Here is a 26,858-nt window from a genome sequence, read left to right on the forward strand (position 1 = left end):
TGTGATCAAAACTCGCGGAAATGGAGTCGAAAGAACAGCTCGTGCGTGATAAAATCTTGCGCATTCATCACGAGAACAAGGATCTCTCGCATCGTTCCATCGCTAAAACGTTGGGAATCACGAATTCCACGGTGTCGCGAGTGATTAAGCGGTTCGAGGAACGGTTGACCACCGATCGGAAGCCCAGAAGTGAAGGAAAAAGTATTCCGTACAACACCAAAAATCACAACCGCGTAGTTGGGGCCTTCAACCGAAATCCGAACGCCTCCGTTAGGGATGTGGCTAAGAAGCTGCACCTAAGCCGAAGTTTTGTCCAGAAGGCCAAAACTAAGGCTGGGCTTCGAACGTTCAAGGTACAAAAGGCCCCTAATCGCGACGAGAAGCAGAACAAGTCCGCCAAAACCCGTGCCAGGAAGTTGTACCTCAACATGCTGACGAAAGTTGAATGCTGCATCATTAACGACGAAACATATGTGAAGGCCGACTTCAAACAGATCCCCGGCAACCTGTTTTTCACGGCCAAGGATAAGTTTAGCGTTCCGGAGCAGGTCCGCACTCAGAAGATGTCCAAATTTGCGAAGAAATTCCTGGTTTGGCAAGCCATCTGCACGTGCGGGAAGCGGAGTGCACCTTTCGTGACCCAGGACACGATGAACGGACAGGTGTACATAAAAGAGTGCCTCCAGAAGCGGCTGCTTCCTCTCCTGAAGGCCCACAACATCCCAACAATCTTCTGGCCGGATTTGGCCTCATGCCACTACTCCAAGGACGTGCTGAAGTGGTATGCGGACAATAAGGTCAATTTCGTGCCGAAAATGTTCAACCCTCCCAACACTCCGGAGCTCCGCCCCATCGAGAAGTACTGGGCGATTATGAAGCAGCACCTTCTTAAACGACCTAAGGTAGTGGAGACAGTCGAGGAACTGAAGAAAGTATGGGTTTACATGCAAAAAACGGTTGATTCACAGGTTGTGCAGAATCTTATGGCCGGGGTTAAGGCCAAGGTGCGGGCATTTGCGTATGGACTGTAAATAAAATACGAGTAAAATGGTAAAATGAAGTTTAATAGTTATTTCTCAATCCCTGAAAATGTGATGGCAATCGGATGAAAACTCGAATTTTCCGAATCAATTTTGTGTGTGGCAATTTCATCGTGGACACCCTTTAATAGGAAATCCCATCCTCGTCGCCAATTGTGGAACCCTCAGGGAACGTCTCCGATTCTCGTGTTCCGGAATAATCCGGGAATTGATGGCCACCTTGTACTCCGTTCTCTTTGTGTTTATTTATCCTTTCTCGATCCCGATTCAGAACTTACCATAGTCAATGTAGTGTAGTTCTACGCAGAAATACACTGCCTCTCTTGGCTCCTTTTGTAAGGTAGTGTATTTCTGCAACCGTTGTCTTGGCACACGGCACCACAGATTGTATTAAACAATAATGTATATATGTATGATATGAATTCATACGAAGCGTATGAAAGTCGTTTGGAATCAGATTTTCATACGTTCATACGATGGTGACTGTGAGAAGCGTATTTATATTTTCCTCAGTGTAGTCGTTCATACTTCCGAAGATGGGCACTAGACTTATGCAAAATTTGAAATTTTCGCTCCACAGTGCTCAAACTGTTCCAAATTGGATCCTGATTATCCTCTCATAATTTGAACTCCTTTAGTAAGAACCTGAATTGGCACAAACCATTTGAAGTTTATATGGAAATTACTATGGGGAAACCATAATTTCGGTTCATATCAATCTAAAAATTCACCAGTTCACTCTAATTTAAAGAATGATTGCTGAGCTTGTTGAAAATTTTCTCAGCTACAACTTTGTTGAAGACCACTTTTTGATCAAATGTAAGGAACAAAAATTATGAATGATTCAAGTCACTGATGTCTTATGAGATTATGCTCAATCACAGCAGGCAACATTGGTGTTTATGGTGCGTAGAAGAGAGGACAAAAATCATGGCTACTATGTCACACTGCAGAATACAGTGTTGCCCACAATACAGTTGCTTAATCTTGCCATAAGATTATCAATCTCTTAAACAATTAATAACTATTTAATTTGACGTTTGGCTGAAAAACGGTCGCAAAGTTGTAGCTGATAAAAAATCCCATAAGTGCAGCAATAGAACTTGTTAACAGTTCAATATGGAAAAAAAGTAGAAGACAATGAACAAAAAGTTTGGTTTTTCCATAGTAATTTCCATATAAACTTCAAATGGTTTGTGCCAAGTCAGTTTCTTACCAAATGAGTTTAAACTTCCGGAGGCTATTTAGGACCCAATTTGAAACAATTTGAACACTGTGGAGCGAAAAAATTGCATTTGCATCAGTCTAATGGGCACTTTTACCGGAAAAAAAGTTATTCTTACAAACCCTTTTTCGTGTTTTCATTGAATGATATTATTATTATAATTATTATTATTTAAGCCGTTACTGACAATTATTGTTTTATAATTTTGACATATTTTTGATTCTCTGGTCCTGAAATTCTTCTCATAATTGTCTTCGAAATCTCCTATAATTTCTTTAGAACTTCTGGTCCAAATTATCTTAGAATATATGACAAACAAAATCTATGAAATTTAGGATTTTCTTGGTACATTTTTCCAAGTTCTATTGGAACTCTTCTCGGAATTCCCTTGAAACTCTTCTTTCATGATTGCGTGGGACTTTCGTGGGGACTATCTTTAGCATTTTCTAAGAATACTCCTTTGAATTGTCTCCTGAAATTCCATGAAACTCTTATACAAATTTAATTCCTCTCTAGAATTTCTGCAGAGCTAACCTCAGTGCTCTATTCTTTAAGGTTTCTCCATAGTTTTCCTTTAATGAAGCTTCAGAATTGGTTATATACTCGCTCAAGAATTCCTTATAAACTCTCTTCAGAAGACCATCAACTGAAATTCTTATCCCAATCCAAATTTTCTTCACTATATTGAAATGTCCAAAATTTCAGTATCTATCCAAGCCTTAGTATCTTAAACATTTTCTAAAATCCCAAAATTATAAAAAAAAATTAAGTACAGTTCAATTGCTTTCAGTTGGTGGCATTGGGAAAATTAAAAAAAAGGGGCGGCCCTATGGGGTTGTACACAATGGTGACGTAGAACTACGTGGTCTTTTATAATAACCCAAGTAACATTTTGTGTTTTATGAAATACTACAAAGCTACTATCAAACAACATTCATAAAACCCTGGTCAAGACTGCTTTGCCATTGATGCATCAACCAAAACCTCATTGATGCTAGAACCTGTCTAGTTGGTCCACTCTGGAGAAGGTTCTGAAGGGTATATTTTCGAAGCTCTTCAAGATTGATTTACTGCAAAATGGTTGTACGAAAAACGCATTGAGATTCATTTCAAAGCCGTATTTAAGCTACAATAAAAGCTATTTGGCAACCATTAAAACCATTATCACTAGAAAAACAACAATCAAGATAAAAAGGATTCATGAGTACCATCCGACCTTATCAAAATAATTAAAATAAAAACTGTTGGTATAAAAATCCTGCCGAATTTCCAAAATTAAAAAATTGTTCTCATGAAGTGGCCTAGTTTTAGGTGCCATATAAAAATGAAAGTGAAATTTAGGTGAAAACATCGCAAAACTTGAGTCCGCCCACGGAAAACATCGATTTTACTAATTATTTAACATTAGGAAAAAAATATATTCTTCAAAACGATCATTAAGCTTAGCCGAAATTTTTATTTCTCATGATTTTTGAATTCTAAATATTTTCTCATTGCTAAATTAACTAAAATAAAGCTATATCGAAGGAAATTGAAGGAGATTGAAAATCGAAGATTGTAAAAAACAAACAAAATAATTGTAATATGGAGGAGGCATAAAAGTTGATTTTCATGGGCCATTTGTGAAAAAGTTATTTTGCTTTCAAGAAATCCTTACAAATTCATAAGGTTTTTAAATGGCTTTTATGAAGAAAACTTGTAGACTGATCAAGCCATTTTGCTTGATCCTAACCAGTTCAGATTTATGGCAGCATTTATGGCGGCAATGTTGCCTACAAAATGTTAAACGTCAAAGTTTGTTTATCTTTCGATAATTGCGCTGTGCGATTTCGCATTTCGCACAGCTGTAACCTCGATCATTCCCGAAAAGATCCCCTTCTTCCGGATGGTTCTGAAAGTGCACCATCAAACGATGCAGGTATATACGGTTGAATGATTTTTTTTTCCAAGTGATGGCCCTTTGACCGAATAAAATTGCAGCTATGGATCGGAAACCAACTATGTCGGTACTGACGCCAGTTATTCCGATATTCATCTATTCGCAAGGTCTGGAGAAGGCTGGTCTGTTTTCAGACTGTTTTCACAATGTTTTATGAATTTGAGGACCAGCTCACTTCCCTCTTCTCCATCAGATGCTCAGTCGTTGATGGTACCCGTTCCGCTGGACGTGCTGGTTCTTCTAAAGAACTAAATTTTACTGAAATCGACTTTCTTTCGGTCGTTAGCATCGCTTGAATTTTTCCTCCAACTTCGTTTATCCTTCGAGATATCCTTGTCATAAATTTGGTTTTTATTCACTATAACTACTTTAAATTTAATGTTAAAACAAGATAGTTTTTGACCTCTCGCCAGACTGTAAAAGGTTTTTAAAACAGCGAAAAGGTGAACTACTAAGCATGAACGTTTTACACTGTGAAATGCGGTATTGAAACTAAATGGATTATTCATTGCCATTATAAAACCATCATAAATGCCAAATGATTGCAGAATTGTTACTTGGGAAATGTTATTCGGGCACCACACTGAAAATGGAGTCGACAATTTTTTCAAAATGATGTATCTCAGTCGCTATTGATCCGTTTTCAAATGTTTTAATACCGTTAGATAGGTCACATCCTAATCTTTTCATTAGCTTGTTAGTCACGCTCCCTGATTGTGTCATAGCTTCATAAAATCAGGATTACCAAATTATAACAAAATTTTCGGAAGGTAGGGCAATTAAAAATGTGTGCATGGTGCATTCTATTAGATACTTTTATAGGCTTTCAGGAAAAATATAAAAGGACAAACCGATCAACTTCAACTTGCTGAAACGACATGTCTACTGACTCGACAAAAACTGAAAAACCAAAAGATTGATTAACTATCAAACTCGTCATTGTGTGCTATGCTCAATCAAACCATCATAAAGGAAAATTAATACCCTTTCCAACAAGATAACAACATCAAAAATACATGAAAATTTACCGAAGATATTACAAAAATAGTGAAAAGTGTGATTTAGGTGTGGTAGTCGAAGAGTTAACTGCAACCGGAGCTTGTGTTTTGTGTAGGAATCTGAATTTGAGCGGGGTTTTATACTCTTTAGTATGACTTAGATTGCCCTGAAAAGAGCCTTTTGATATGAATTTTAGTTGGGACATGTTCAAAAATTTAACTCTTTTTAAAAATCTTGGTGGCTCTGAAAAGGGCCGATGGTAGTACAGGCTTAAAGTCTTTGCAAGATGATGATGACGGCAGCTGGATCTGCAAATCGGACCGGACAATCCCGTATTCTTCGGTTCAATGATTGGGCACTCGCAAGAGTCTCGACATGTCTGGTGTCTGCGACAGGTTGGAATGCCGCAGATTATCAGTGTCCACCTAGCTAAAGCTCCTCCCCTTTTTAGTTTTTCTCGTTAAACTCCTTCTCTCTACAAGTTGTTGGTAAATCTTAGCCTTTAGCAGAAAGACGCTTAACATTTTTTTCGATCCTGTTTCACGTCATGGTTCTTCTCTATGCCTGTTCAGATAAATTAGTACTCAACTGCGCTTAATAAAACGAGTAGAAATAAGAAGGGATGTCGGTTATTCGCTCGAATAATTGGAAATTCTACAAATATTTAATCGAATAGTCGGAAAAATCTTTACGATTAATCGTAAATCGAATAATTAGATTTTTAAGCATCCCTAGAAAATAGTGTAATTTCATGTTTTTTGGTGGTCCTTCGAAAATATCGAACAGCAGAATTGCAACCAGCAATTGTTACTCAAGGACCCAAAAAACAGTGCGATGCTAGTTTTCATTGCTATGACGACGTCTGAATTAAGGGGCTTAGAAGCAGAGGGATGAAGGTCAATTCTCTTCATCGATTTCCTCTTTTGATAACCATGGCTTCAGTAACCTATTTCACACTATTTCTGCAACACTCTTCTACAACCCGAACAACAAACGTATCAATGAATGTGTTTGCCGTCGAGTTATTAACGAAACAGAACGTCGTTACAGAACCAATCCGGAAGATTGCGACTCTGGAGAGCATTTTGTGGGGTCGTGGGGGGCGTGTGGTTCTGAATATGGCGATGATTGTGCAAAATGTTACGCAATTGCATCCTTCCTATTCACACACGCCCGAAGATTGGAGGCGAATGCCACTTCGACTTGTTTCGTCTACTAACAACTCTCTGATGACAGTGTTGCGGAAATTGGTCCATGGGGCAGATGAGTTATTAACGTTCAAAATCTTTCATAATTTTGTTACAAGTTTTATTTTCGGTTTTCACAAACTGTACCCCATGTAGAAATCACAGGCGTAGTTTTACATCAAAACACAACCTTGGGTGGTATTCCAACACATTTAGAAAAAATCACCGCTGTGATCAATGTGTTAGTGTTGCAAATTCTCCACCAATGAACAAAAACTAGTTTTTGTCGGAAGGATTCGTCACTACACTGGAAACAGGGATGCATTGGATGAAGATTCCAACTGCTGTTTTCAGATCATCACCAACAGGAATGGAACTTGGACCGATAGAAAAAAAAAACAAGCAACAACATCGGTCATCTGTAATCGGTATTCATTTAGACAACGAAAATTAATTACTTACGGAAAATATCTACGATTCGCTCATCTTGGTGTTGCATAACAACGTCCATAATTTTACCTTTTTTTATTTATCACAAACACGAACGTTTGAAAAGTCGATCGAAAATCACGTTTGACGTTTACCGAGACCGTTACTGATACTTCACCGAAGTCAGTGATTTGCAGACCTGTCGGTAAGAATGTTTGCCATTTTCGTTAAATTAAAATGAAATTATCGAAATTCGGTCATTTCATTTACAGTTTTCAGCAATAAAGTGAGAAAATACCGAAACATCTTTAATTTTTAGAATCACCGAACTCAGGGTCTCTGTTTAAGTGTGAAGCAGACGTAGTTTGAAAATTTTACTGGGTGTTGAAACTCTGGAAATGTTATTCAATCAAAAGGCGTCAAGGTAACTTGTTATTTTGTTTTCCTGTTGGATAAATTTCCACTGCGACCAATAATATGACCTATTATGGCAAGGCTTTTTTTCCTTGTTGGGTGTATTCATCACTGCGACCATTACTTTGATCTATTGTGATATTCCCCGTTTTTATATTGCTTTATCAGTTATGTCGTATCACTATTTTGTGAAGCGACCGACATAGACTGACCAAAAGCATTTTCCCAGCCAGGTATTACATTTCGAATGAAATGTACTACTTTACTGGGACCTGCATTCCAAATATCAAAGGGTTCTGCCAGCCCCTTATCCAGAAAAATACGCCTTTTATTGAAGATTGCTGCACAAGAGCATAGCAGGTGTTCAGAGTCTTCCTTTTCTATACCACAGAATCGACACATATCCTCTTGAAGTTTTCCTATTAGCTTCAAATGATATTTACATGGACAATGTCCTGTTATCAAACCAGTATAGACACTGAGATCTTTCTTTGATAATTCAAGAATTTTGCTAGTCATTGAAATGTTCGGAATTATGAACCGTTTCGACTGCCTAGCAATGGAAGTGTTGTTCCAATTGGTCTCCACTTTCATTTTTTTCCATTTCTTGAACTCCATTTTAAGAGAACAAGTAGAAACTCCACAGAATGGTTCTGGTCCTATGAATTGCTGTGATGATCCTAGCCTGGCTAACGTATCGGCTATTTCATTCCCTTCAATTCCACAGTGGCCAGGAACCCAATATAAGTTTACTTGGTTTTGACAGGCCAATTTCTGAAGTGACATTGCACATTCCCATACGAGTTTGGAATTGCATGTTGCTGATTTTTAAAGCATTTAATGCAGACATAATGCAGATATTCGAATGTTTATAATTCCTGCGCAAGCATATTACAGAGCATTCAAGAATTGCTTGAATTTCTGCTTGGAACACGGTTGGCCAGTAACCCATGGATATTGAGATATCAATCCCTGGACCAGTTACCCCTGCTCCCACACGGTTGTTCAATCTTGAACCGTCTGTATAAAAAAAACAGTTGAACCTGGACGGATGTTTGGTCCCCCACTTTCCCAAACATTACGATCAAATTCTGATGCATTGTATAAACGATCGAAATTATGTTTTTTCTCCATCCAGTCTTCATTTTTTAATACAAGAGAATCAATATCAAACATTTTTAAAATGCTAAAGTGTCCAGTAAGATCACCTCCAAGGAAGTACTTTGTTCGTTGAATCCTTAAAGCGCTCCTTTCAGCTTCTAATTGGATAAATTGATGCAACGGAATCAGATAAAGTAGAGCATCTAGTGAAATACTCCTCTCCCCAGCTTCTTCTGAGCCATTTTTCATTAGTTTTCGGCCACCAAACTAATGATGCGTAGAATATTGTGGGTCTTAAAATCGTCAAATAAATCCAGTGGATCATTTTTGGTTTTATGCCCCATTTCCTACCAAATGTTTTTTTTTTACTTATCCAAAGAGCATTTATTGCCTTATTAACAACCTGCTCTATATGTGAGTTCCATTTAAGTTTACTGTCAAGAATGACTCCCAGATACTTGACTGTTCGTGAAAGTTCTAAAGAGGTTTCTTTCAATTTTAAGTTATTTATAGAAAATTTCTTTTTCCGTGTGAACGGTACAATAGTGGTCTTAGAAGGGTTTATATTCAACCCTTCTTTAGCGCACCACGACGAAACATAATTTAAAGCAGTTTGCATTCTATTTGAAATGATATTATCAAATTTTCCTCGTACTATTATGACTATGTCATCAGCAAAGCCAATTATCTCGAAGCCCTTTGCTTCTAAGTTTTTGAGAAGTTCATCAACAATTAAAGACCATAAAAGATGTGAAAGCACACCTCCTTGAGGACACCCTTTTACAGCTCTAACTGTTATGGATGAGCTTCCAAGATTTGCTGAGATTTCTCTTTTAGAAAGCATCTCATTAATCCACTTAACGATGCTTTTGTCGAATCCACGCTTACTATGATCGTGATCCTGGTCCAGGCTGGTCCTGAAATCGCAAAATATATTACTTGCTTTCGAAAAATACGTTCTCTCAGATATTGTAACCGTTCTGTTACAAAGGTCCAATACAATATTATAAATATGCACCATGTGATCGAGCATTCAAGTACCGTGCCGATTCAAATTTCGGACACTTAAACTCGAATTTCGGACACTTTTAAAAGTTGATTATCTCGGTCGAATATGATCCACATGTCTTGTAAATTTTAAATTATTTTGACTAGTGCCCTCCACGATCATCTAACATTATTACTTTGTTTCTAACTGTATGTAATATTTAATTAAAAATGAAAGTGTCCGAAATTTTAATCGTCTGAAATTTGAATCGGAACGGTAAATTTGTATAACACTTGCGGTGAAACCCTCTGGGTAGACGATACTGCCATGCTTAACGACCGACTGCTGAGTAAGGCGTGCATGGCCACGGCAAAATGGTGACACGGAGTCACGGGTGATGAGCTGAAGGGTTCTGCGATGGTTAAAGAACGACCATCGTTCACTTTATCTCAGGCGAGCGTGCAGACCAGAAGTGTCTGTAGAGTATATTTTATCAGAATACTAAGTACGAGTAGTGAATCAAGGTGAAGTGTAAATCACCAATTCAAGAGCAAATTTGCATTATGTCGTAAGTAACATCCGCACCAATCCGAGAAAAATAAAGTTTTGTTTTGATGACCGAAAAGTTATTCCTATTTTCAAGTAAACACATATAATCTCATAGTGATAGCAATGTTTAACATATTTAGCAGGGTTTTAATCATACAAATGCGAATCGCTAGCTTTCATGCTAAAAAATACTGGTTTTTGAGTCAAAAGTTATTATACGTCGTTTGGTGGCCCCTATTGTTACTTAAGTCAAAGTGTATTTACCAGGATATTCGGGAGAATTATCAATTACGTCTCCTTACGTGCAGCCCATTCATCATTTTAGGACCACCGAAATCATCTTAGCAACAAACAGATCGATTTATTCACTTTAATAATGAGAAAGCGAAACGACGAACGTATACTTTTCACGGGTTTCTCAGCGCTGTTACTTAAGTCAAACGGCATCTCCATAGAAATTGGGTGACTTAAGTAACATCGAAAACTATTTTGATCGGAAGGTGATTACGTCAAAAAGCAATTTGACTGGTAAATAAATTTAAAAATGGGATTTGATCCTATATTCGGACAGTATATAGTGTAATAGCAGTAGAATCGATTGACACTGATAGCTCGACTTTGTTTACCTTTGTTACATTCGACGTAATGAAAATTTGCTCTTGAATTCAGCTGATTCAGGTAAAGACTAATTCTTCCTCGAAATTGGTCGAAGAACCGCCCTAGTGGATGTTACCTCCTCGCTAGTACCTTTTTCAATCAATCAAATTGCTTTCTGGTTGGCGAGTCAAGGACCACCATTGCACGCTACGGTCTAGGTGACATTTAGTTACCTTGACCTAAACGCAAAGGACATCGTTCTCGGGCTGAAGGCCCTAAACGCCAAGGAGAATTTCCCTTCCCGGTTCGACAGAGGGCGGCATCGCCGTCGTCGACCGGCTTCGTCGGAAGGAAGCGCCTGTGCATCGGAACCATCTCCACAAACCGCTATACCAGCCCCGATAAAATCAACCCGCCATCGCACTACAGCCGATGTTCGGTCAGCATTGCTTCATTCGCCATTGCCGGAATTGTTCCAGGAATCTCACCGAACGGTGGTACCGCCATCTTGCCGACAAGATCGGCCGTTAATCGTCCGACATCGACAGAATCATTCCGGAACCACAGCGAGCGCTCGCTGGACTGCAGTCGTCGTAGTTGCCATCGTCGTCAAGGGTATGTGCCAGAATATCGTTCACATCACCACAAAACCCACACTATCGTTAGTTGGAAAAAATACAGTGTTTTTGAAAGCTTTAGTGTCTTTTCTTAAGCGAACCCCACACGTATCAATATATTGACGCGAAGGGGAATTATTGACATTAATATTGATGATGTGAATACAGAAATATTGTCAATACCGATGTATTGACGTCAATATTTAATGTATTGACAATACAATTATTGTCAATAAAAGCTATCGTGTAGGGTTCACTTTAAGCGTAGCCCCTCCGACTCTGAGACCCAGTTCAAGGAGTCTCGTGCTGCTGAGTTGTTGTCGGACAGAACATTAGTTTCAATATTGCCAGAAGAGGACAAGGCTTCATGACAGTCTTGTGAATTGCCAGAATCGAATTAATTATATCCTCCTAGTATGGTAGAACAATCCATAATCTCCCCTGGGGTAAAATGTCCCCACGCGGTTTTTCGTTACATTCCCATAAACAATTCTGAGATTTTATGAACCAAGTACTGAACAAGCAATGCTGCTTATTAAATCCCCGAACTGACAATCGAAAGCTATGAAAAACAGCGTGGGGTTATTTACCTCAGGGGTGCGTTTGAGACCATCCTTCCCTGATGGAATTTCACTTGAGGCTCCAGCTAAACGCGTCGTTTGCTATTCTCAATTTCCCAAAATACCGATATGACGTTGATATTGTAACGATATCGGCTTGAAAGATATCGCATTTAGTATCGATAAATATGAACCGATATTATCGTTTTTATCGATAATCGATATCTGCTCAGCCCTAATTCAGGTTAGGTCTGGGCCAAAATGGCCAACTATGTGATGAGCTTTTTGAAAACAAATCTGAGTGTCTTTTGCTGTACACAAATGTCGCCTCCTTCGACCCGTAAATAATTCTGTATTATTTGCAACATTGGCTTTCGATGGGCAACTTGTTGGGACTGCCCAAATCCCCTGTCTTGCTGGAGGACCATCGTGTACAGCTCTGTTCTGAGTCCCACGCTGCCATAAGGACGATGCGTAGCCACCCCAAATATGGAGTACATACACACGGTTTGTATGGGCCACGCTCTCCGCAGAGAGGAGCCCCCTTTCCACTAGCTAATTTACAACAGCTGAATAGTTCCACGAGCTTCAAGTCACTAACGAACAAAAAGAAGATGATTCTATTTAGAACCACAACCTAAAAGGTAGCGCATTGAACCTGAGATGTTTTCCAATAAAGTTAATGGGTCTTTTGAAAATGGACCGATAATTGTCTGAACTGTACTCATCCATGCATTCCGAAGAAGCAAATAATTGCTCATACGAGGCTTTGTTCAATCGTTCCACTTGATAGTCATTCCTCTTACAAAAAAATTGCACATCCTGAATTATCTCACGTATCGTGATTGACACTGCAAATAGTCATTCACATTGAGAAACTCTCGGATTTTTCTACCCACAGCATTTCTATGTTGACCTCCGAGTAATTCACACATAATTTCGTACCGTTCCTCGTAATGAAATCGACAGTGCTTTTCCTAATCATAAGCTCAAGCGTTGCGTGGGTGGTTCGCTCCTGTGAACGTAAGCCAACGTATTGATTACCGTTGAATCTTGAATTAATTACAGCTCGCTTTCTATATTGCTTCCCCTCCAGCATGCAACGATCTCAACGAAGAGTACCTGGAGTGTGGCACGGCTTGTCCGAAAACATGCCAGAACCTGGATATCGATGATGCTTGCAGTGACGAGTGCGTCTCAGGATGCTTCTGCAAGGAAGGCTTCGTGCGTGGTAGCTCTACGGGACCGTGCATTCCACCAAGTGAGTGTTCCAGCTGTCCCAAAAAGCGAGTGCAGCGTTCTCCAAGGCCATTTCTGCCGTGGATTAGACCATTCCCAATGCCGATGCCAGGTCATCCCTTGATGTTCCCCTTGCTGCGCTTCCCACTACCCCTTAATCCGCTGTTTCGACCACCGCTAGCACCACCGCTAGCACCACCACCACCACCACCAATGAAATAAATGAGTAGATATATTAGGTTCATGTGAACCGTTGCGAGCCAAAGTGATACACGTGTCATTTCAATAGTTTTTGATTTTCTGTTGTATTAACGGCATCAGAATCCACCGATTTCTTCGAATAATAACAAACAAAAATGAAAATTAGTGATTTAAACACATGGTATGTACAATTTAATTTTCGGTATATATCACAATTACCATTTCGTTGCGAGGCAAAGGGTGCATGTGAAATTCTAATAATTCACAAATCGCTTGAAAAAACTACAATATGTTTTTTTTTACGGGTTTAATAGGTAGAGGCCTGATATTCAATTTTTAAATAAGTGGAACTCCCTTCATAAGATTTATATTGCCTTTTCTCAAAAATCTTCTTAGAATCATCCCAGAATTTCCATAGCCTTTTTTTTTCTCTTAAATGCCCTAGAATGAAGATTATCTAGCTACCACATTCAATGAGTACAATGAGCAATGAGAGTCAGACAATATTTTAATATTTTGAAACATCGACGGATTTGCGCGATCTTAGGCTAAGAATAATAATGAAAAGATCCAGGGTTACTTCTACTCACTTACCTATAGCAAAAAGTTTTTCAAAATTAAGGAATCATTGTATGCTATAAAGATATTTTGGTCTTATCAGGTACAAGAAGAGGTTGAAAAGTATGTATTTGACACACAATTTTGCTTTCAGTGTTTCACAATCAGCGAATTTATTACTTTTGAATCGCGAATTTATGAATCATAAAATCGCTGATTGTGACGCACTAAAGGAAATAATGACAGGTTTTATGTGTCAGACACATAGTTTACAACCTTTTCTTGTAAATTACAAATACAAATTATTATTAGCCTTCCGTGCTATAACCCCCCTCGTGTATGCTTTACTAACTACAGTTCCTCCATTGACTATGATCTCTCCACGAAACAGGCAACTCAAGGAGTTCTAGATCAACTTCGACCTATCTCAATTCCCCGTATTTTTGCTGAAAAGTACCAACAAGTCAATTGCAATGAATACTCAACCGCCTTCCGGAAACTTCAGGAACCTTGTTCCGTTTATGTTGCTGAGCTAGCAGCATTCAACTTCGCATTGCGGATGATTCCCGATATGCCCATAGCCCATTACTTCATCTTCTCGAATAGTCTCAGTTCGATTGAGGCTATTCGGTCGATGAAACAAGGTAGGCACTCATCTTATTTTCTTTCAAAGTTAAGGGGGCAGATGAGTGTGTTGGTCGAAAGATCATATATGATTACCTATGTATGGGTCCCCTCACATTGCTCAATCCCAGGAAATCAGAAGGCAGACTCTCTCGCAAAGGTGGGTGCACAACAAGGCGAGATTTATGATAGGAGAATTTCACATGATGATTTTTTCCTATTAGTACGTCAGAGTTCTGTTTTAAGTTGGCAAAACGATTGGATAAGTAATTCTTTTGGGCGGTGGTTACATTTCATTATTCCAAATGTTTCTTCGAGAGCGTGATTCAAAGGTCTGGATGTAAGTCGGGGCTTCATTCACGTGATGGCAAGACTTATGCCTAACCACTACTCGCTAGACGCATATCTCTACAGAATAAACCTCGTTGACAGCAATATATGTAGGTGTACAGCCGGTTATGATGACATCAATCACGCAGTTTGGTATTGCCCGGGTAATGCCTCCAGAGCACGACTGTTGGATACCCTAGTGGCCCGAGGTAGACAACCCTGCCGTGAAGTAAGAGATGGATTGGGAACCCGTGATCTTCCCTACAATCAGGCGATCTACGAATTCCTTTGTTTGTCTGATGTTAGAGTCTAATGTGATCATCCCCTCCTTTCCAAACAACTTCCATCCATTGTGTCCCAGTCTTATTATCCTCCTGTTTCTGTGCTACTTGCCCCTGCCTAGCCAGAATTTGGTCAACCGTCCGAGAGTAGTCTCTGAAGGAGGCTTCAGAATCCGGTTTCCCACCTAGCTCCTTCCAATCGAAATTTGTTACCCATTAGCCTCGAGCCAGCCACGAGTAATTGGTACCCAATACTAACCTAGAACTACGACTGTTTAAAATGTAAATTCAAACATTTGTAGCAGGTTTGAGCATAACCCAAGTAACAATTTTGGTTTTATGAGGATTCTGTACACCATGATTTAGACTTGTAGAATGCTATAAAACCGCGATAAAACCTGCAATTTTACTTGCGACATGGTTTACGAGCAGACTTTAATTGGAGAAGGGCTTTCTTTGAATATGCGGTATCCAAACTATGGTAGACTTATAAAAGTATCTACCAGTAAGGACCGCAGTAAAGAGAGTTTGACTGCTGATCGATACATTTTGGTTTTGTATTCTGAATTATTTGGTTTATATAGCATTTACATCTTCTTGCTTATCCTAGTTAATCTATGTGTAAGAATGAGACGACTGGAGTGTCGATACCCAAAATATGCATCTTCGCAAGGTCTCCCAAGCAACACAGAAAACATCTCAATTCTTTTATTTTTTTTATTTAAGTTGCCCTGAAATCCCTTAAATGGTACAGGAAATACATCTTGATACGACAAAGTTTCAACTTTGTTGCTTCATTTACTTTAGGTCACAATAATGAAACTCAACTGTTTCAATGTACTGCTCTGATGACCTGTCAAATCATGCCTCAATTGGGAGGAGCAAACATGTTACACTCAAATTGGTATGAAGTTATATGCTACGTGATATTGTATGAAACACTTGAGCCACAAATCTAACTTGTGTTGTGTTTGTTGAATGAGAGTTCCATAAAACATTATGTTTCTTAAAACTTTGGTGCAGTAGAGTGTGTGTTTTTTGTACCTATTGAGCAACTGTTTCGAAATGTTACTAAAAAGTTGGCGAACCAAGATGTGTTGAAAAACGTATTTGCAATCTTGTTCCAATTAAGCGTATGAATCTATAAGTTTTCAAACTTCGTTTTGCAACTAACTGAATCAAGTAGTCACTGTAAAGGTTTGTTGTAACCATTTAGTGTCTACCATGGCTCAAATATGTCTTGTCACTTTGATGTTGTAAAATATTTTTGGACAACATTAGCAAAAGCGGAGAAATCGTAATGCATGTACTAACATCTGCATAGGAAATGGAAGACCACGACGAGGATGATAGGATTACGGATGGCGGGGGACGATGGTGACTTAAGACGATGCCAACAGCGGCTGGCATGGCCGTAGTCTCTCAACCGACCGGGTGTTCCAAAGGGCTAAATAGAACAGTGAGAAGCCTGAGGTGACGATGGATTGGTTGTTGCGTGAGCTGGGGGAAGCAAATATGTTGATACCGCCCAGAGTTAATGTACACGTGCATCCATCCCGCGTGATTGAGACACGCTTTCAATCAGATCGTGGGTGCCTGGTACATTTCGAGACGAATTATTTCGCGTCTCTTTTTTATTCCTACGTGCCTCATTCGTGTCACATGTGCTGTGTCTCATGAGCTAAGCTCGGCGAGCTCCAGGGAGATCGGCAGCGTACCTTTGTCCTGCGTGCATGCTAAAAGTGACTGGTTGGTGATGAAGAAAACAACGGAGACTGTTGATCGAGTAGTCCTGTCACACTCTAGTGTTGCTGGTACAGCTGATTGATCTGAACCATATGGTATTCAGTTTTTGAGGGTTAAGAGATTGTGGTTTTATAGAAGTATTTCAAGCGGAAGATGAGTTAAACGATTACAAATCATTTACCGGCGGGGTTATTTGTTATCGATCCATGCGCTTTGAATTTTCATGGTACATGATTTCGCTCGACCAAGTTCAAACGATTTAAAATCAGCTCCTGATCATTCTCACAAAATTTGATCTCATTAGGATGTGAGCTCATACTGCACTTGGCCCTTTGAAGTTTATGTGGGAATTGAAAAATTGAACGTTAGGATAATTAGTACTAATTGATTAGGAAGATGATGTTCTTCTGACATGCTCTATTTACTACTCAGCAGACAACGTTGGAATAATAGGAAAAACAATCCAGGCTATTATGTCATAAGGGCAAGATGCAGTGTTGCCCTGAAAGCAGCCGATTAATCATTCCAGAAAGTTATCAACTTCGAAATAAATTAATAGCTAATTTTCTAGACATTCAATTAAAAAGTGGTTTTCAACAAAGTTGTTGCTGGGAAAATTTCACGTAGGGAGGGGGGAGGGGGGTCTTCGATTGACAACTTTTTACGTAAATCATTTTGGTGTAGGGCTAGAACGATGAGAACAAAAAGTACACTTCTCATAACAATTCCCATATAAACTTCAAAGAGCCAGTGCAGAATGAGTTCGCCATCAAATAGCTCAATTTTTGGGAGATTGATCAGCCTGATTTGAAACCAATTGAGCTTGGTTGATCAAATTGAAACCATCTTAATATAATAGGTATTTTCCAGCTGGTAGAGAACCAATAGTTCAGAAGGCCCTTTAAAAAAATGTCTTCGCTGTTGAAATTGATTCGTGTGAGCTGTAGCCGATAACATCACTAGTTAATTAAAAATGTACTTAAATTTGAGAACTGTTCCAATATATTTCTAATCTAATATTTATCTAATATATATATATATATATGATAATATTTCTAATATATTTAGAAAAAAAGCATGGTGTGTTCATCCCAAGTAGTAGTCAACCTGAAAATATGATGAGAAATAAGAAAACTGGATTGTAAATTTTAGGATGAATCCAAAATATTTGTCACACTCTGAATTTAAAACCATATTTTCCAAAAGGTTTTTTTAGTAGGCTCAATATCTTTGAAAGCTCTGCGGAGCCGAAGGACTTAACAAATTTTAAAATGGAGATCTAAATCAATTTCCTTCTTTTTTTTTGTTTACAACGCATCGAATCTCGACAGATCCGCAAACCGTTTCTGCCGAGGATGCTGGGTTTCGTTTGTGCATGCTTTTTCGGCCTCCTGAGTGCACGTCCAAGATCACCACCTCTTCATGCTGGACCTCTACCACTTTCTCTGTTGATTTACTGGTGCTGTCTGACAATGCATCTACAACCACTACACCACACCGCAAAAAATAAAATCCAAGAGGATGCACTTCAATCTTGTCGAAAATCTCATGTAATTTTTATGGTCACAAAAATAAACAAATGCAGTAAAAGCAGTGTACTGTCAGCTCATGCACTGTATGATTGATTTTTTTTTTCGTTTTGACAAGTAATATTACACCATACTTTTAACACGATTGCAGTGCATCCACTTTGATGCGATACCAAAATTATTTTTTTGTTGTGCGGGTACGAACTGCTATCCTAGTTGCAAGGAATTTTGTAGTTCTTCAAGAAACTTCGCGGAACTTAAAGGAACTTTTTTTAAATTCAGGAAGCTTTCTTGAAGTGCAGATTTTTTTAATAGTTCACCAAACTTTGTAGAAGCTCACCGAACTTCAGTGAACTTCGCACATGGGAACAAATCAAAAATACGAAATGAAAATAAAAAATATGAACATAGTGTATTTTCATGTTATGAAAATACACCATGAATAATAGGTAAAAAAAAGTTATACCTATGATCTTGACTTTTTTACCTATGGGATGAGTACTTAAGGGGTTAGATTTTGATAAGTTCTTTAGTGGGAATGGCACTAATGAAGACTGCACATTGTAGTCGAAATACGTATCTGTCATGGATACCAAAATTAATTAAGTGGAATTAAATGGAAGATAACCTTTTTTGCTGTTTTATTGATGCATATGTAACAAGATATTCTTTCAGATATGCTCCCTAGACAGCCAGGAAGTATAAACAGACCAGCATTGGCTGATGTTCTTCTGATCTGAATTAGAGAGTTGCTAAAAAAAAGGATGACTTAAGAATGTGCTTTAGTTTTTGAATATCATATTGTTTCAAATGGATAGATCAACTTTCAACACGGTATTTTCCAAATTTAAACCATACAATCTGGAAATCCAGCGAGCGGATGCGACGAGATTTTGAATCATATTCCGGTGCTGCGCCGATGCTGGTGGAAACATGGTGATTTGATCGGGGGGAAGACGTGCTGTCAAATCAACTTACTGATCATTCTTGAATGAAATTGGTTCCAAACGTAAATAAACCCTGTAGGTTTCTTATGGCTTGTTTACGTTTGGAATGAGTTATGCGAGGTAGGTGACGATTGTTCGTATTTGACAGCCACCTCCCCCCCTAGGATTTGATTGGTTTATCTGGTGTAGGTTGTAGCGATGGCTGTACGACTTTCGGGTCAACCGTTTGTTGTAGATGGTGGCGCTTGGTGGTCGTGGAATTGGTACCGATACTCACTGTTGGTATGCAAAGGCAATATAATTATCTGAATACTCGATCACATGAGGCAAGTTAAAAAAAATCTGAACATTTTTAACGTAATGGCACACGGCGCCGGTGGTGTAGTGGTAAGCGTGATTACCTCTCACCCCAGCAGGCCTGGGTTCAACATCTCTGATCACGCCTTCCTTCGGATGGGAAGTAAAGCCGTTGGTCCCCGGTTCATGAGTTGATGGGTTGATAGGTAGGGTCCAGGTGTGGGAGCTGGCTCCTTGGCACGTCGGTAGCATTGGTGCTCAGCACGGAAAACAAGATCGACGGAAAAAACAAACCAAAGGAAAAAAAAAAACGTAATGGTAACAAAGTAAAAGTGAAAGCGTAAAGGTAATACACCAAGAAAAAAAATGTTCTGCATAAAATTCTTCGACCCATTGACTTATCATAACATTGCTGCATTCGTAGGATTCCGATATAATCTATTCAAAATACGTAACATCCCTTCTAACAATGCATACCAGTTGTGTTGCCGATGAATGGTTAAATTACGTTGAAATTTGTGAACGTCTTGCCACGGTCAAATCCCCGTACTAAACAATACTGATACACTTTTTGTAGAATTTTTTTCCATTACATATTTAGAAAATAACGTGTCAAAAGATGTTAGTCATGCAAGTGCATTTAAGTGTTGAACCGAAAAAAAAATAAACAAAGAATATTCTAGTTGACCGGCAAATTAATGGTTTTGGCTGTTAGAGGATTCCAAGAATTCAAGCACTGCAAATATATGCTACCTTTCCTCTAAAATAGGAATGGTTTGTGGTAACGCATATGAAATGTCGGTCAAAGCAACCAAGTTTCAACAGCCTGTATTTCGTTTACCTACACCTTCCAGAACTTAGAGCTCTGCTGTTATAGGATTAATCTTAGCACATGAGATGAGGCACATGAGATCAGCGCGAGCCTCACGCACGCCAGGATTTTTGGGTGTCGCATTTGTTTCTCGCTCGTATCTTATTCTCGCGTGTCTCTTTCTCTCTCGTCACATGTTGTTTTCGTTGCGACGGGAGACGGTTTGTTGAGAGTCTCGGCAGCACATTTTTGCACGCACGAGGAAAATGTAACTCTGAATTACCGCCGAACGGAGATGTGGCCGTTGAGGATCCGTTAGAGACGGAGCTCGTATTTGTCGGAACTGCTGGCGAACAGGAAACGGCACCAAATAGCGGGTGGATTGCCAGAAGAAGTGGCTCATAATGCTGAAACCTGAAAAAAAAAAAAAAAAAAAAAAAAAAAAAAAAAAAAAACCGTGTAAGAAAAACCGTGTAAAAAAAAAACCGCGTAAAAAAAAACCGTGTAAAAAAAGACTTCAGTGTACAGTTTATTATTAAAATTAAAATCTACTTTTTTTATGTACCTATAACAAGCTTAAGCTCTAGTCTATCTACTGCTTCAAAAAGAACTATGTTTCGTCAACTCTCTGTAAAGTTATTAGCTAATGAGCAGTTCGTGACCAAAACTGTGTATGCCAAGCATGCTGACAAGTGACGTTTAAAACACGCACATTCTCAACAAATTCTATGTTTGTTCAAACTACGCATTTGCTTCTTATTTTCAACATAACTGGAACATTGATACCATCGATAATACGTAATGGTGCAGTTATGTTGACAAATCAGTGCGGTGTTGTTTTGCAGTTCAATATGAATCATTAATTTTAATATCCACTCATCTGCAACGTAAAAAATACTTGTTGTAAACTTTTCATAATGTCTTGAAAAATAGCTATTGTAACGTACTATTTAACATGTTTGCAACAGTTCAGTGAACTGGATTATATCTGGATGAACCGTACACTACCGGTCGAAATTATGTTGCTATAATGGAGAATGTTCACAAATATTTCAAACATTAAAAAATTAAATCAATTCAGAATTTTACACTTGTTAATGGTTATGAGAGGACGTTTTGATGTGTTATCGGTGCAGGACATTAAAGAACTATATTGAGTTCTCCATTTTGGTTGACTCTAATTTCTTATGGTGTAATGTTGTTCAGGTGAAGGCTTTGATTTGTATTTTGTCAAAATTTCGATAGAAATCTTTGTTTTATAATTGTAAATTATTTTTTTAAAGATCAGTGAATGATGACTAGATGATTATGAAAAGAAGTCTTACGGTTTGTGTAATCGACGTAATGAAATCGCTTTAATTTTCGCGCAATAAACTGGGAGTTTGAATCCTTAGGGTTTGAAGTATGAACTCTAAGCGTTGAAATATTGATCCCATTCACTAATTATTGGATAGTAATATTATAATCGACCAAGGGGTCAAAAAGTAAGGATTTATGTATTAACCAGAAATTGATGATACGCAGCAGCTAGCTGGTATATTTATTCGGAATCCGTAACCGCTCAAGTTTTCTCATTTTATTTAGAGAATATTGACGGTTAAATACATTTTTTTTTCAGACATCATTGCACAAAGATGGACTCAAAAGCCGCAGAAAATCAACCTTTCAGTTTTGTTGGGAGTCCAACTTTCTTCGATGAGATTTAAAGCGTATTGTTACATGCTAATTTTCTATGAAATCTTTGGAAAAAATGATTTTCTTCGATTATTTATTTCTTTTTCAACATTTGGGATCATCCACAAATTTAGTACCGGAATGGGGGGAGAGGAGGGTTGACATTTTCATACATTAAATTTAGTAGGTGAAAAACATAATTTTATCTTAAGCGATTTAATGTCAAAACACCTCCAAATACATTAAATGCGCAAATGCATGTAAAAGTTTACCCAAATCGATATCTACCGATCGACTGAAAATTTTAAAATCTTAGAAAGACTTTCCGGGGAAGGGTTGCGAACTGCAAATTTTACAGAGTCTTTCAAGGACGGGAGGGTGATTCAATAATCATTCAAAAACCCTTACATAATTTGTGGATGTCTTCCTATTAGAAAAATCAAAACGCACCTGAAAAAAATCGAACCGGTAAATTTTGGTTTGATTTTCAAACCCCCAATGTCAAAAATTTACACTATTTCAGTTCATAATATTTTCAGAATCAAAAGATTTTTTAAATACTGCAATGCTCATCAAAACTTGAGAAGTTTGCGGTTCTATTGCAATGGATAGATGAAAATATTCTGTTCAAAAACAACGAAATTATGAAAGTTTTAGCATTTTTCAGTAATAGACAGTGGGGGTTTGCGAGTTAAAGTCATTAATTCAAATTGGTTTAGAGGCTTTTTTTAATTTGTTTTTATTTTATTTATTTATTAACTTATTGATTGATTGATTTTTAAAATCGATAAAAATTTATAACATTTATTTTATTTAAAAAATATGTTTAAATTTAAATAGATGCATAAAATACTGCTTCAAACTAATTTTTAAGCACTTTTGCGTTCAATAAACTTTCTGTCCGCTAAAACAATTAAAATTAATAGGATTTATCGGTACTGCATATAAAACGCTTATTTGGTTTAAAAAAGTTGATTGATTGTTACTTGTAAAGTATTTATTTTAAATTAACTATGCTGATTAGAATTTAGGTTTGCGGCTACGGGTTGGACACTTCATGAAATAGGAGTCTGTTTTAGTTGCCCACTGATGTGATGGGGTGTGGCATCTACCAGCTTGTCAGAATATTTTGTGGGTCATTGACTCACAACAGCGCGCTACCTTGCCTTAGAGAGCAGAAAAAGTGCCTGGGTACATTATTTAGAGTGACCACTGACCATCCCATTAATTATTACTTTTTTAAACATAATTTTGAGTTTTAAAAACTCATCATCATGCTAATTCCATTCGGTTAGAATGAAACCAAAAATTAATCACATTCGCAAACACAACCGCACATACATATTAATATAATTGTACTGAACATGTTTACCCGAAATGTGCACAATTAGAATGCTGTTGGTAAACTGGCAGCCATATGTTATCCACCAGAAATAAACATAATAAACTTATTTTTCAATTTATTCATGTTTCACACCCTATTTACATAAAAACGTGAAATACTTATTACAGCTGTAATGTTTTCCAATAGTTTGAATATAAATATTTTTTTAGAGATCTATTTTTTATTTCGACATATTTTTAAGCTGCGAATTGGTGGCATCAATTTGTAAGTTTTTGAAGGCGTATACCGTTCCGATTCAAATTTCGGACGATTCAAATTTCGGACACTTTCATTTTTAATTAAATATTACATCCAGTTAGAAACAAAGTAATAATGTTAGATGATCGTGGAGGGCACTAGTCAAAAAAATTTAAAATTTACAAGACATGTGGATCATATTCGACCGAGATAATCAACTTTTAAAAGTGTCCGAAATTCGAGTTTAAGTGTCCGAAATTTGAATCGGCACGGTATATTTAATCGAAGCGTGCGTTGCGTTTGAAAAAATGGACTAGTTATCAATATTTGAAGGTAATTAATTTCATACTTTTATTCAAATGACTTTTTCTACGATTGTCATCTCTGATTTTGCAGTCTAAATAAAAACATCAGTATGCTTTTTCCACATCACCTCACAAAAATATCCAATGCATTTATGTGGTTAACTTGAATGTCATTTACATGTATTCGGAAACATCACAGTACTGTTTTAAATATTTCAGTGAAACATTGAAGTTAAGTCAGTTAAAACCTCATTTACAACTTGTGTCATTCAAATATCATGTTACATGCACCTTATTTGCAACACCTTATGCCACAAACATAAGTTGCAAAGAGACTCCACCTTCTGCGCTTTTTAAGGTACAATGAAGTTTTATATGCGGTGCGTTTTCCATAATTTAGACCGTCTATTAGTCACACTAAGGTTGTTGTTACTCGCTTAGAAACAAATGGTATTGCTTGGAAAGTAATGTAAACGCTTGAAGTATTCGGTTTAGATGTGATGTAAAACGAATTTTGATTTTTTTTAAATTTTTTTTTGGTTTTGTTTTTTGTTCCCCTTGCTGGACTAGTGCGAGCATCGAGTAACAAAAGAAAAACTTTTGAGTTGTTACGGCCTTATTATGGTTAATTTTGATAATCATATTTTCAAAATGGGCGAAAATATCCATGAAAATGATATCTGACCCTGACGTCTACTCAACTTCTCCAAAGTTCCCCAAACTTTTTTAAAATTCAACCGAACACCTACAGACGCAATGCCTTCTCAATGTTGGACTTTAAACAAATGATAGTACGTAATCTATAAAACATAGTTCCAGCTAGTCTAAACACCAAACAAGATTGCGTAGTGGCTTGTTTTTTCGCATACGTCTGAAGTTGGCTACTATCAAAATATACTCACGTACCAACTTGTGCAAAGTAACGTTTTCGACTCAACCAATTTTAATGAAAACGATACCTTAAACTGACGGAGTCATCAGTTTAAGAAATGAAGCTGCTGGTCGTGGTTGTTTTGATAGTGACGGTGACAGCGGCTGTTGCTCTTGACCGGAGTCAACGTAAGCTTGCAGTCTAAACTGAAAATAGATTCATACAATTTGGTTTTCTCTTTGCGTAGAGCTCATAGATCCGAACTACGAGGAATGTCTGCATCGTGCCGTACCGGATCAGTGTGCATCTATTACCATAAATCGTGAACGGCGTGCTCCATTTTTACGGTTTCCTGCACGCTTTCGAGGCTTGATAAGGAGACCTGCTGGTCCTGGTATTGGACTACGACCATTTAGAAACGTGTTACGCCATAAATAGGGAAGTTTCGATTCTATAGTTTAGTGAGAGTGTCAAGTTATATTTGAATATGATCAGTTACATCTGCAAATACAGCGAAATTTCGATTTGATCATGGTTCGTTTTTTTGTTCACCCGTTCATATCACTATAGGATTCATCACGAATTTTTTTTAGTTATTACATTTTACAGAATTGAAAATAAATTTTTAAGTGTTTGAGTAATTTAGTTATACAAAGTTGCTTATATTGTAATCGATACTTGTTTTTCGTCCACTACTTCTAAACTTCTTCAGTGACAAGTACTCAATCAGGACTTGGAAGGTAGGCTGCTCCGAAAACCGATTATAATTATTAATATAATTTTAAATAGATACATTCTGCACTTAAATAAATATCGATCTACATTCGCTTTGCAATAAAAATGCAAGGACAGATTTTCGACAACCATCACATCGAATACAGTGCAACAAACGCCATATGAAAGTTGTTGCGGTCATACCGTATAACAACAAGGATATAGGTAACTCTTAGTCCTAGAAAGTCCCGAAGAAACGTGCTCAACTTTTTGGCTCAGCTCTGGTACTATCTTCGGTCCCAAGCTAATCGATTCACCCCTCGAAACGTAGGAAAATCCACTAACCCCTCATTTTATCTGTCAAACTTGCATAGAGAATCAAAACAAACATAGTGTAGTACTAGAATTTTGACTAGAATGGGGTACGTTAATCGATTTGCCGTATTTTTGGGACCAATAGGTTAGTCAAGTAGTGAGCCAATTTAAAATCGTTAGTTACTACCGGTTGTTAATACTCTGTGCTAATACCGTTGTTAAGTTTTACCCTGATCAAAACCCGTATTATTATTCCCAGTTATGCAAGGGCTACTCCTCTTTTGTTTGCGTTAGTAGAACCACAAAAAATAAAGGATAGAAACCTGGTCAACTCTGTTGAGTTTATGTACATTTAGCTACGGACCTGCAGCATTTTGAACCACCTGTCCATCCCTATCAAATGGGCACTGATTTACACAGTTTCAATACAACCCGATGTACAACCTCAGATTTTGAAACGAATTTGGATAATTAAAGTTGACTCATAGGGGAAATGGCTTTAATGTTGGCCTATGGATCTTAGATTGGGCCCATCGCTAAAAATCTGCTATTTATCAATTTTATCTAGATGAACGCGTCATTGGGACGACTAATGTACATATTTGGTCGCTTTTGAAAATTTAGTCGATTGCTGATTTTATGTATGAGTCCTAATTAGGGAAATTAAGGCTGACATTACATCCATTTACCCTATATATACATTATATCGCCTTTCAAATGTTTGCAAAATTTCGAAATTGTCCTTAAATGTAGTTATTAAGAAATAAATGGTGATTTTACAACTTATTAGTTTCTTTGAAAATATTTTCAATTATATATTACACTTTAATCCATAAAGCTCATTTTCAGGAATTAATGGCAGGGTTGTCGGTGTGAATTTTTCATTACTTGTTTGGTAGAATATTCATAGTATGCTTTCAATTTACAAAGCGTTATTGGCAATGATTTTTCACTTCCCCTGACAAGACAAGCCTGGAATAATTATATGGTAGAAGCAACTTGTTCCTTAATCATGGCTGACCAAAGAAATTAAAGTCATGCAAAATTCCGGGAATGCAACTGATACGCTAGAATATAAGAAAATTACGACAAGGTATCAACAGATTACAAAATTGTTTTGAACTTACACCGGTGACTTACACTTACATATGTGACACATAACTCGATCAAAACTTTTCACTCGTTGACT

The 26,858-nt window shown here is 37.7% G+C and overlaps 1 protein-coding gene across 1 annotated transcript in view; it reads left to right on the forward strand.

The window, feature by feature from the left end:
- Positions 1-26,858, forward strand: part of LOC135713235 (zonadhesin-like) — a 110,755-nt gene that overhangs the window by 24,938 nt on the left and 58,959 nt on the right. Inside the window, exons 3-4 of the mRNA XM_065236339.1 lie at positions 5,253-5,307; positions 12,714-12,942. Of these exons, the coding sequence (XP_065092411.1) occupies positions 5,253-5,307; positions 12,714-12,942 (284 nt within the window). The remainder of the gene's footprint in view (positions 1-5,252; positions 5,308-12,713; positions 12,943-26,858) is intronic.

Source organism: Ochlerotatus camptorhynchus, unplaced genomic scaffold (assembly GCF_037179485.1).
Source record: "Ochlerotatus camptorhynchus isolate MF236.1 unplaced genomic scaffold, CSIRO-AGI_Acam_v1.1 ptg000549l, whole genome shotgun sequence".
NCBI classification, from domain to species: domain Eukaryota; kingdom Metazoa; phylum Arthropoda; class Insecta; order Diptera; family Culicidae; genus Ochlerotatus; species Ochlerotatus camptorhynchus.